This window comes from Stenella coeruleoalba (genome assembly GCF_951394435.1).
Source record: "Stenella coeruleoalba genome assembly, chromosome: 5".
Lineage (NCBI taxonomy): Eukaryota > Metazoa > Chordata > Mammalia > Artiodactyla > Delphinidae > Stenella > Stenella coeruleoalba.
The window spans coordinates 30518365-30531309 of NC_137150.1; the positions used below are offsets into that span (position 1 = coordinate 30518365).

The 12945-nt window shown below is 34.8% G+C and overlaps 1 protein-coding gene across 6 annotated transcripts in view; it reads left to right on the forward strand.

Annotated features, from left to right (window-relative positions):
• Positions 1-12945, forward strand: part of STAG1 (STAG1 cohesin complex component) — a gene marked incomplete at its 3' end in the record, with an annotated part of 426886 nt that overhangs the window by 293867 nt on the left and 120074 nt on the right. For all 6 annotated transcript variants that reach the window (XM_079922183.1, XM_079922181.1, XM_079922182.1 and 3 more), the window contains one exon: positions 8350-8473. In XM_079922183.1, the coding sequence (XP_079778309.1) occupies positions 8350-8473 (124 nt within the window). The remainder of the gene's footprint in view (positions 1-8349; positions 8474-12945) is intronic.

Genomic DNA, 12945 nt, shown 5'->3' on the forward strand with positions numbered 1-12945 from the left:
AACAATCTCTGTTATTTTCTTTATGGTTGCTACAGAAACTACATCCCATTAGCATGACTAATTTCACATAAATGTAGCATCTTTGCTCCAGTATAGCCCCATTTTCTTTTTCTTCCTTTGTACTATTATTGTCAAATATCTTTTATCTCTATTTGGTATTATCCCGACATTACCATTTTAACTATTATCAGTATATACAATATTAAGATTTTCAGTGAAATTAAACAAAGAAGTATTCATGCTATCTTCTCTTTTTACCCTGTTGTTAACATTTCCAGCATTCTTCATTTTCTTCTATGAATTTGAGTTATTGTATAGAGTTACTTCCTTTCAGTTTGAAGGACTTTCTTTACAGTTTCTTATAAGGCAAGTGTCCTAGCAGTCTTTGTTTATCTGGAAATGTCATTATTTCATCTTCCATATTTGAAAGATAGTTTGGCTGGATATAGAATTCTTGGTGGACAGTTCTATTTTCCTTTAACACTTTTACTGCCTTTCTACCACCTACTGGACTTCATTGTCTCTGAGTAAAAAATTAGTTGTTAATCTTGCTGTTCCCCTGTACATTTATGAGTCACTTTTTTTGTAGCTTTTATTTTCTTTTCTTCTTTTTTTCCCCATTTTTCTTTGGCTTTCAACAGTTTGCTTATGTGTTTAGATATGGATCTCTTTGTGTTTATCCTACTAATATTTTGTTGACCTTTTTGGATCTGTAGATTCATGTTTTTCATCAAATTTCATAAGCTTTTAGCAGTTGATTCTTCAAGTATTTTTTACCCATTTCTCATGATATTGTTTCCTAGGCTTTTGGAGCTTACGTGCATGTGCGCGCTCTCACACACTCTCTCTCTCTCGTTTTTCCTTCCTCAATGTTTTTCATCTCTATTCTTTGGGTAATTTCTGTTTACCTATCTTCAGGTTCAGTGTTTTTTTTCTGTCAACTCAAGTATGCTGCTGAAACCATATGGTGAGTTTTTTATTTCTGTTATTGTACTTTTCAGTTGGTCCTATTTTTATAGTTGCTGTTTCTTTATCATAATCCACTGTTGGTTGAGGCCTTGTCATGTTCTCATCTAGTTCTTTGAATATAGCATCTTTAAATATAATCTGATTATATTTATTGGATTTCCTTAAAAACGTTGCTAAATTTAACAGCTGGGCCCACTCGGAGCAGTTTCTTTAGACTGTTTCAATTTCCAAGTATAGGTATTACTTCGCTTTTTCTTTGTACATCATATAATCTTTTGTTAAAAACTGTGCATTTTACAAAATATATCTTAGCAAATATGGATTCTGATTTTTTTCCCCTGAAGTTTGTCGTATTGTTGGGGGTTTTGTTTTTGAATAATTTACTTGGACTTAATCTGAGGAATTTATCTCTCCTGGACTGTAGCTTTAGGCTAGCAGAACTCTGCTATTTCCCCATTCATTTCTTACAGAGTTTGCTCTTTTTATTGAAATCTTCCCTGGGTGTTGGTATTTAGCATGTTGCTACCAATCAAGTCAGCTTCCTCATCTTAAAACCATGGTTTTCATGGGCATTCCCAATCCTGCTACCTCCACTACACCTGCTGCTCTGAGTTTTAGGGTGTTTGAAGGGGTTATGTCCATTCAAGAATGCCATAGATTTTTGCTGTTTTGGGCCCAAATTTCATCAGCTTTTTACGAGTAAATGCTTATCAACATTTTGAATCTATTTCCAGAAAACTAAAAAGATTGCTTTTGTATTTTGAGTTATTTGGGGGGACGGGAAGAAAGGTGTTTTCTCTTAATATAGAATCGTAGGTTGACCTTTTTTTTTTTCAGTCTTTTAAAGGAATTGATCCATTATCTGTGGTTTGGCTTGTTTCCAACTAGAACTGCTGTCATTCTTATCTTGTGTCCTTTGTAGTTAATTTATCTTTTGCTCTTGGTTACATTTAAATTTTTTTTTTGTTTTGTAACTAGTTTAACAATTTTGTCATGTTCTTCAGGGTCGTTTTCTTCATTTTTCTTTTATTACCTCCAGGCTCTCCTCAAGCCTCTTGAATATATATATTTTGTTGTAACTTTTAATGTTCTGTTTCACTAGTTTTATCATCTGTGTCATTTCTGATTCTGTTTGTTTTGATTAATTTTCCCCTTATTATGGGTCATTTTCTTTGAATGCCTGGCAATTTTTATTAGGTGCCAACCACTGTGGGTTTTGTTTTGTTGGGTACCAAACAATGTATTCTTAAGATATTCATCCACTTTTCTCTGGGACATAATTAATGTTTGATCTTTTCAAGACTTTATTTAAGGTTTGTTAAGTGGACCAGGGCAGCGTTTAGTCTAAGGTTAACTTTACCCAGATACTAAGATAAAACCATTCTTTGTACTTTTCTTGATGCCCTGTGAATTACAAGGTTTTTCTGCTCTGCCTCACTGGAACACAAAGTATTCCAAGCCCTATGTTTGCTCCAGAGGTTGCCCTCTCTGCTGCTGCCATTCTTTCCCCAGCATTGAGTGGTTTGTTCACATGTACATGCTCTTTATACTCAGCTGAAGAGTTGATAGGGTCTTTCTGCAGATGCCCAGCGCTCACTCTCTCTGTGCATCTCTGGTACTGTGCCTTGTAAAATCTAACCACCTTGTCCTCTAGAGTCCCAGCTTCTTTTCCTCAACTTTGGGAAATACCCAGGCTCTGTATACGTTCCCCTGCCTATACCACTGCCCTGCTCTGCCTGATATCCAACACCTAAAAAATATTATTTTATGTATTTTATGCAGTTTTTTTAGTTTTTTCAAGTGGAAGAAGCATAAATCCTATCTTGGCTCAGCCACACAATTTTGAATGCAGAATCCATATCATTTTTTATGATTTTACCTCAATCTTCAACACCAAAATAACACAGCCTTTATTTCATTTTAGTGACCCACCCTTTCTGAGTCTTGCCAAAATTTTAAACCTATTATTCTCATAAAAGCAACAATTCTTTAATTTCCTACTGTTACCTTATTGATTTTTTAATTTAATCAGACCTTGCATACAAGTATTGAATCTGTCATAGCTCACTTTTGATACACTAAAATTTCAATTCCTCTGGGCTTCCTTGGTGGCGCAGTGGTTAAGAATCTGCCTGCCAGTGCAGGGGACGTGGGTTCGAGCCCTAGGCCAGGAAGATCCCACATGCCGTGGAACAACTAAGCCCTTGTGCCACAACTGCTAAGCCTGTGCTCTAGAGCCCAGGAGGCACAATTACTGAAGCCCACGTGCTTAGAGCCTGTGCTCCACAACAAGAAAAGCCACCACAATGAGAATCCTGCACACTGCAACGAAGAGTAGCCCCTGCTCGCTGCAACTAGAGAAAGCCCATGTGCAGCAACGAAGACCCAACGCAGCCAAAATAAACTAAATAAATAAATTTATTAAAAAAAATTTCAGTTCCTCAAAAGAGGGTTGAAAATATAGGTGAGAGTATGACCTGCCTGCCAAAGTGATCAGCATGTCATGGATACCAATCATTGGTTTTTCCAGAAGTATCACTTAGTCCACTTTATTGATTAAGGGAAAATGTTACTGCATGTACCTACTAGAAATAGAAGTGCTGTGGAGAGATGACACTTTAAGTTAATGCTTTTTCTCTCCTGCCACCCCAACTTCAAAAATTAAATATTAATTAAAATTAAATTAATTGTTAGATTTAAATTGTTAGATTATTGTTAGATATTAAAGTAAAGGCATACTAACTGAGGATCAGTAAATTAGGTAAGTTTTCCATAGAAATGAACATAATTATTCTTTTATGCTTTAAAAAAGAGCTACAGCAGAGGATTAATTGCCCCAGAATTATTCTTTTCTAGTTTTTTTCTTTCTTTGAGTTTGCAAGTAAAGTGTATTCTAACTTCATTTTTAGTTGTTCATTTCAAGGCCCCAGTACTAGAACTATGAAAATTCGTTCATCTTGTGATCTTCTTTATACATTTCCTCTTGTCTTACTAACTTTTTTGCCCCCTACTTAATCTTTGCTTTGGAAACTTCCAAACACCTGCAGCTAAACATTATCTTTCTAAATGGAGTGAGACCTTTGGAAATAGAGACTAAGGTGTTAAAAATAAATGTAATATAAAAATCAAAGACTGAAGATCTCTAAAATATGAGAAAAATATCTGTATATCAAAAAATATATTGTAGGGTCTTCCCTCGTGGCGCAGTGGTTGAGTGTCCGCCTGCCAATTCAGGGGACATGGGTTCGTGTCCCGGTCCGGGAAGATCCCACATGCCGCAGAGCGGCTGGGCCTGTGAGCCATGGCCGCTGGACCTGCGCATCCGGAGCCTGTTGCTCTGCAACGGGAGAGGCCACAGCAGTGAGAAGCCCGTGTACTGAAGGGGGGAAAAATGTGTGTGTGTGTGTATATATATATATATATATATATATATATATATATATATATATATATATATAGTAAGTCAGGGATATTTAGAAATATACTGCATTTTCATTTTGTACTTCATTTACTTAAATAGAATGTTAGTTCCTAGAAGGCAAGAAGAAAGCTATCTATGGTAATAAGAGGATGTGCCATGAATCATGGAAGACCTGAAAGTTTACTAGAGCTTGAAAGAATAATCATTGTAGGTAATCAGAGTGGAATAAGGGCACTGTGAGTGTAGGAGTCACCACAGACATGTAATGTGTGCAGTTGAGCTATTTGGACTAAAGAACTCATTCATAGACCAAACTAAAAGAAGATTGGTTATGGTTCAATTGGTAAAAGGCCTTCAATAACAGTAAAACTAAGACTATTGGTTATCTTTTGCCATATAACAACTTACCCCAAAACTTGGTGCACTATACATTATCTCATTGTTACTGTGGGTCAAGAATTTGGGAGTGGCCTAGCTAAGGGGTTCTGGCTTAAGTTCTCTCATCAGATTGCAGTCAAGACTTTGGTTGAGGCTGCAGTCATTTGAAGGCTTGACTGTGGTTGGAGCATCTGCTTCTCATACGTCTTACTCACATGGCTGGTGGAAGAAGACTTAGTTACTCACCACATTGAGTTCTCTATAAGGCAGCTAGAATGTCCTTAAGACATGGCAGTTGGCTTTCCTGAGAGAGATTGATCCAAGAGAGAGAGCAAAGGAAAAGTCACTATGTCTTTTTTGACCTAGCTTCAGATGCCAAAATTCATCATTTCCACTGAATTATATTTATTAGAAACAAGTTAATAAGTACACCCATATTCAAGAAAAGAAGCATGTGTCTCCACCAAAGGAATAGTAACAGAAAATTTGTGGACATTTTAAGACCACCACAAAGAAATTCTTATTTTACTGTATAGTCTGTAATTACATAATATAGTTACATGTAGAGAATGATTAATAGGGTAGTATCAGCAAGCAAAGTAGATTAGAGCTCCAAAACCCAAATAGGAGAAAAATCACCTAGGGACTTTTAATAGTAGTAGAATGGGCTGTCTTACATACATAGTCAAATTGTAGATCTAAAAAGGATATGAAAAAAATTTTAAGTTAAAGTGGGAGGCATCAGACTAGCATCTGAAGTAGACAAGGACTGGGATTCCAAGAAGATAAGCTGTATCTAAATGTTGGCAGTGCTTACAGAGAAGAGCTGTGTTTCAAGAACATGAGCTTTTGGCAGTCTAATAAGCATGAGAGAAAGGTATTAGAGGTTAGGCTTAGACATAGAAATGGTTATAAAAAAAGATTTTGAGCAATATTTTCCTACTGAAATAAAGCTAAGCCTTTATATTCTCTAGCCTTAGGAATCAGCCACCTATAATCTCAATACCAGAGGTAATGGTAATACCAATGGTAATGAATGGAAGAATGATTGAGCTATGTATTATGAGTTACTGTACTTAGTAGTCACTATAGTTTTAATCAAAATACCATACCTATTCATTGTGTCCTTACCCTACTTCTCTGAGCTTGTGTAATAAAAAACTCAGCCTGGTTTTGTTTGCTTTAATTTTTTTGATTGGTTTGTACAAGCGTATTTTAGCAGAGAATAAGTGTAATTGATCTTTGGGATTTGGGGATTTTGTGGTTATGTTTTGGTTTTGGAGGGGAGCTATTTTATTTTGTTTTATTTTTGCTGCTGTTATTATTTTTTTTAATTTGTACAGCCCAGTAGAAGACAAAGTATATGAACTTGTAGTTCTTAGAAGTGGAAATTTATATAAAATAGTAGAACAATACCAAGTGACAGGTAGGGATGAAAGCACTATATGGAAAAATTTGTTAATATCTAATTCGGGTGAAGATGTGTATTCCTTCTCACCCAGTAAATTTCACTTCTAAGTATAACAACAGTGTCTCACAGACTTGACTGACCATTTCCTACATCAAGTACACAGATGTTCCAAGAAAAAATACTTACTTGCCTTACCCCATGTGAAGCATTTTAGTATTTTCTATCCCAAATACTTTTTTTTTCCCCACTCACTAAATTTATTTCATAATGTGCTGGTAGGTAGTAATGCACTGTTTTAAAAACACTGCCCTAGGGGAAACACTTACACAAGCAGACATGTACGAGAATGCTTATGCCATTCATTGTTAATAAAATCAAAAACTTGGAAACAACCTAAATATCTGCCACTGAGAGAATGTATAAGTAATTTGTAATTTATTTATAGAAAGGAACACTGAACATCAGTTAAAGTTAATATATTGGACTTGGAGCTATATGAATCAGTGTGTATAAATTGCAAAACTGGTTTGTGAAAAAATCTAATTGGAGAGGAAGCCTATAAGATATAATGTATGTAAAGTTTCAAAATATGTAAAACAATATATATGAAGTTAAAGCATAATAACTTTGTAATGTCTGAAATTTTTCATATTTAGAAAAAAAGAAATACCCTTGAACCATTCACATTCATTATTTTAAAGGTCAAGGAACATTCTTTCACAGTTTTTAAGCTACTTTTTATATTGTATCATCTATGAATGTCTAGATTGATGACAATTAAAAGATTATAATAATGAACATTGATGGAAAGTTTTAGTAGGTACCAGGCACAGTTCTAAGTATTTTATTGATACTTTTATTAAGTGAGTTCATCCTCACAGTCACTGTGAGGTCTAGGTTCAGTTATTATCCCTGTTTTACAGGTGAGGAAATCTAAGAAAGAGGGAAATAACTTGCAGCTAGTAAATAGCAGAGTCAGGATTTGAACTCAGGATGTCTTACTCCAAAGTCTGTATCATTAGCCTCTGTGCTATAGAATCTCTCCATGAGAAAAAGGTATAAACAACAGCAAAAGTGTAGGAAAACTAAAGACTGTAATTGGTAGTATGGTTTTGAAAGAGAAAGTTTCTCACATTTTTATTCTTTAAGCAATGACATGGACTTAGAAGGAACTAAGATTTATTAGAGCAGAGAATTAAATATTAGAATACTAGCACTCATTTTATCACAAAAGAGAAACTAAGGAAAGCTCCTTGACAGATGATTGCCTTGTGTAAATTGGAGAATTAAAAATTATTCATGTATGGTAACTCAGAAACCTTTAAGATTGATCTACAAAAGAAAGGATTTATCTTAATTGTATAATACGGGGTGTTTTTAGCCAGAGTTATTATCCTGTTGAAAGATAAGGTAAAAATATTAACACTGTATTTGTTCATGGTTCACAGATTTTAGAGTAGAAGTAATTCCAGGAGGGTTGTAGTAGATGCTTATGGTGAGGTGAAAAGCTGTCTGGGCACAGAGCCAGAGACCTGACTTTTGGGGTTCGTTCTGCTACCACTTCATAGTGTGGTCACCAGGATTGTTCTGTTGTGACTAAATGTGAATTATTCTTCTTCCCTGTGCAGTTACTTCAAGGACTTGGTTTTGTAAACTACTGTACATTTTCAAATAATACAGGCTGCTACAATTTTGCCTCATAGATACTAATTTTTTGTTCATGAAAATTATTTTTTAATTCTTTAGATGTGTACTAGCTTAGAAAGAGTCACAGTTATTTAGAGAAACACGTTTTGAGTTCTCCATTATCCTGTATTTGGATGTTGATACTCTGGTTCCTCAGAAGTTTTAACATGTGTATTGATCCCATAATAATTGTGAGGCTTTCAGAAAGCTCCAAATGTCATTTCCTAGTCCATTGAAAATAGAGCAGTTGAGTCAAAATAAGATGATTTCCAGAAGCTTTTTTTTTTGTTTGGTATTGGTGGTTTTTATTTCATAGAAGCCATGTAAAAAATAGAAGATATTCAAGTTGGAGACCTTTGCGAGGGCAGATATAAAAATGGTATTTGGATAATATTATATCTATTGCTTGCTGAAAATGAGTATGAAGTACTTTCTAGCTTTGGATATTAATCAGAGGTTTGACTCTTTTTTTTTCCTTCTCTAGTGATGCTATTGCTGAGATTAGAGCCATTTGTATTGAAGAAATTGGAGTATGGATGAAAATGTATAGTGATGCCTTCCTAAATGACAGTTACCTAAAATATGTTGGCTGGACTCTTCATGACAGGGTAAGTTACTCTGTTCTCAGCTTTCATAGAAGATGTACTTGTCCTAAGATTAATTCTAGAAAGCTAGGAATTAAGATGGCATTGGGGGTGTCCCTGGTGGCGCAGTGGTTGAGAGTCCGCCTGCTGATGCAGGGGACATGGGTTCGTGCCCCGGTCCGGGAAGATCCCACATGCCGCGGAGCGGCTGGGCCCATGAGCCATGGCCGCTGAGCCTGCGTGTCCGGAGCCTGTGCTCTGCACCGGGAAAGGCCACAACAGTGAGAGGCCCTCATACCGCAAAAGAAAAAGAAAAAAAAAAGATGGCATTGGTTGGTTTTTCTCAAGCTTTATAATAATATGGAAATTTAAGATGATACAGCTGAATACTATTTACTTGTGGCCATGATGAAACTTGAGACATCAGCATATGTGTGAAAACCGTGTCTTACTTAGTTGTAATGCCGTCTTAAAGCAAGGTTGGCAAGCTGGTACATCTAAATTTTAAGAGAATGTAGTATCTCAATAAGCTAATTATAATTTTTTTCTAGTTTGGAATCAAAAGAGATTCCTGTTTCTCTTAATATATAGGAACTAAATAAGCTTTCTTATTTGAATTCTCTAAGGTCATATCATAGTAGAATGTTTTAGCAGAGTTGAATAGATTTGTTGGATTCTAGAATATCTGGTCTTAAAATCTGTCTCTACTTCCACTCTCTTAGAAAAGGCTCTGACTTAAAAGGAATCTCACATTATTAAGTCCTGAGTATGTAATCCTTAAATAACCAAGGATAGGAATGATAAATTGCTGGAATTTTTATATTGAATGACCTGACATTCTATAACTTGAATTGCCAGATTTTCACACACAAAAAAGAAATCTTAATAATGATTTCTTTTAAAAGATGTTATATTCCATTATTCGAATTGTTAAAAGTATCATAACTATTAGAAGATATTTTATCTTTTTTTTTCATTTTATCTTTTTAAATGCAATTATATTCTTAGACTTTTACAGTAATTTTGGTAATAGTCTAAGACTTATTTTCTATATATTACCATTATTAGCCTGTGGAGCATTTTTTACTTATTGATTGATTGATTGATTGATTGATTTTTTTAGACAGCTCAGAGCAATTTATTTTTTTTATAGGTTTGGCATTTTTTTTTAAATTTTTTTTTTGAAGTATTGTTGGTTTATAGTGCTGTGCCAATCTCTGCTGTACAGTAAAGTGACTAAGTTATACACATATGTACATTCTTTTTTATATTTTATATTATGGTTTATCACAGGATATTCAATATAGTTCCCTGTGTTATACATTAGAACCTTGTTGTTTATCCATTCTAAATGTAATAGTTTGCATCTACCAATCCCAAACTCCCAGTCCATCCTTCTCCCTGCCCAACTTGAGTCTGTTTCTGTTTTGTAGATAGGTTCATTTGTGCCATATTTTAAATTCCACATATAAGTGGTATCATATATTTGTCTTTCTATTTCTGACTTCACTTAGTATGACAATCTCTAGTTGCATCCATGTTGCTGCAAATGGTATTATTTTGTTCTTTTTGTGGCTGAATAGTATTCCATTGTATATATTTACTACATCCTCTTTATCCATTCCTCTGTCGATGGACATTTAAGTTGTTTCTATGTTTTGGCTATTGTGAACAGTGCTGCTATGAACATAGGGGTGCATGTATCTTTTGAATTATAGTTTTGTTCAGGTATATTCCCAGGAGGGGGATTGCTGGATTATGTGGTAATTCTGTTTTTAGTTTTCTGAGTAGCCTGCATACTGTTCTCCATAGTGGTTGTACCAGCTTACAGTTCCCCCCAACAGTGTAGGAGTTCCCTTTTCTCCACATCCTCTCCAGCATTTGTTATTTGTAGACTTTTTAATGATGGCCATTCTGACTGGTGTGAGGTGGTACCTCAGTGTAGTTTTGATTTGCATTTGTCTAATAATTAGTGATGTTGAGCATCTTTTCATGTGCCTATTGGCGATCTGTATGTCTTCTTTGGAGAAATGTCTATTAAGGTCTTCTGCCCATTTTTCAATTGGGTTATTTGTTTTTTTGTTGATGAGTTGCATGAGTTTTTTGTATATTTTGTAGATTAAGCCTCGTCTGTTGCATCATTTGCAAATATTTTCTCCCATTTGGTAGGTTGTCTTTCTTTTTTTTTTATGGTTTTCTTTGCTGTGCAAAAGCTTGCAAGTTTGATTAGGCCCCATTTGTTTATTTTTGTTTTTATTTGTATTGCCTTGGGAGTCTGACCTAAGAAAACATTGGTACAATTTATGTCAGAGGATATTTTGCCTATGCTCTCTTCTAGGAGTTTTATGGTATGTTGTCTTATGTTTAAGTCTTTAAGCCATTTTGAGTTTATTTTTGTGCATGGTGTAAGGGTGTGTTCTAACTTCATTGATTTACATGCAGCTGTCCAACTTTCCCAGCACCATTTGCTGAAGAAACTTCCTTTTTCCCCTTGTATATTCTTACCTCCTTTGTCAAAGATTAATTGACAATAGGTGTGTGGTTTATTTCTGGGCTCTCTATTCTGTTCCATTGATCCATATGCCCGTTTTTGTACCAGTACCACACTGTTTTGATTACTGTAGCTTTGTAGCATTGTCTGAAGTCTGGGGAGTTATGCCTTTGTTTTTTTCCTCAGGATGGCTCTAGCACTTCTGGGTCTTTTATGGTTCCATATAAATTTTTGGATTATTTGTTCTAGTTTTGTGAAAAATGTCATGGATAATTTTATAGGGATCGCATTAAGTCTGTAGAATGCTTTGGGTAGTATTGCCATTTTAACAATGTTAATTCTTCCAGTTCAAGAGCATGGGATATCTTTCTATTTCTTTGAATCCTCTTTCATTTCCTTTATTAATGTTTTATAGTTCTCAGCATATAAGTCTTTCACCTCCTTGGTCAGGTTTATTCCTCGATTTTTGGGGGGGGGGTGCAATTTTAAAAGGTGTTTACATTCCCTTTCTGATATTTCGTTGTTAGTGTAAAGGAATGCAACCGATTTCTGAATGTTAATCTTCTATCCTGCTACTTTGCTGAATTTATTTGTTAGATCTAGTAGTTTTTGTGTGGAGTTCTTAGGATTTTCTGCATATAGTGACAATTTTACCTCTTCCCTTTCAATTTGAATACCTTTTATTTCTTTTTCTTGTCTGATTGCTGTGGCTAAGAATTCCAATACTATGTTGAAAAGAAATGGTGAGAGTGGTCATTCTTGTCTTGTTCCAGATTTTAGTGGGAAGGCTTTCAGCTTTTCATCGTTGATTATTATATTGACTGTGGGTTTCTCATAAATGGCTTTAATTATATTGAGATATGTTCCCTCTATTCCCACTTTGGTAATAGTTTTTATCATGAATGAATGTTGAATTCTGTCAAATGCTTTTTCTGCATCTTTTGAGATAATCATGTGGTTTTTGACTTTTCTTTTGTTAATGTGCTGTATTGCACTGATTGATTTGCATATGTTGAACCATCCTTGTGAACCTGGGATGAATCTCACTTGGTCATAGTGTATGATCTTTTTTATGTGTTGTTGGATTCTTTTTGCTAATATTTTGCTGAGGATTTTTGCATCTATATTTATCAAAGATATTGGCCTATAATTTTCTTTTTTGGTGGTGTCTTTGTCTACTTTTGGTATCAGGGTGATGGTGGCTTCATAGAATGTCTTTGGGAGTGTTCCCTCCTCTTCAGTCTTTTGGAAGAGTTTGAGAAGAATCAGTGTAAGTTCTTTGTATGCTTGGTAGAATTCACCTGTGAAGCCATCTGGTCCTGGACTTCCGTTTGTAGGAAGTATTTTTATTACAGATTCTATTTCACTTCTAGTGATTGATCTGTTCAAATTATCTATTATTGATTCAATTTTGGTGGTCTATATGTTTCTAGAAAGTTATCCATTTCTTCTAAGTTGTGAAATTTGTTAGCATATAATGGTTTATAGTATTTTCTTATGTTCTTGTATTTCTGCGGTATCAGTTGATATTTCTTCTTTTTCATTTCTCATTTTGTTTATTTGGGTTCTCTCTCTTTTCTTCTTGGTGAGCCTGGCTAGAGGTTTGTCAATTTTGTTTACCCTTTCAAAGAACCAGCTCTTGGTTTTGTTATTTTTTCCTTTTTTTTTTAATCTCTATTTTATTTATTTCCTCCCCGATCTTTATTATTTCCTTCCTTCTGCTGACTTTAGGTTTTGTTTGTTCTTCTTTTTCTAATTCTTTTAAGTGATAGTTTAGGTTGTTTACTTGAGATTTGTCTTGTTTTTTGATGAAGGCCTGTATCACTATAAACTTCCCTCTAAGAACTGCTTTTGCTGTGTCCCATAGATTTTGTATGGTTGTGTTTTCATTGTTGTTTGTCTCAAGGTATATTTTAATTTCCTTTTTGATTTCCTCATTGACCCATTGGTTTTTTAGTAGCATGTTATTCAGTCTCCAACTAATTGTTCTTTTCTCATTTCTTTT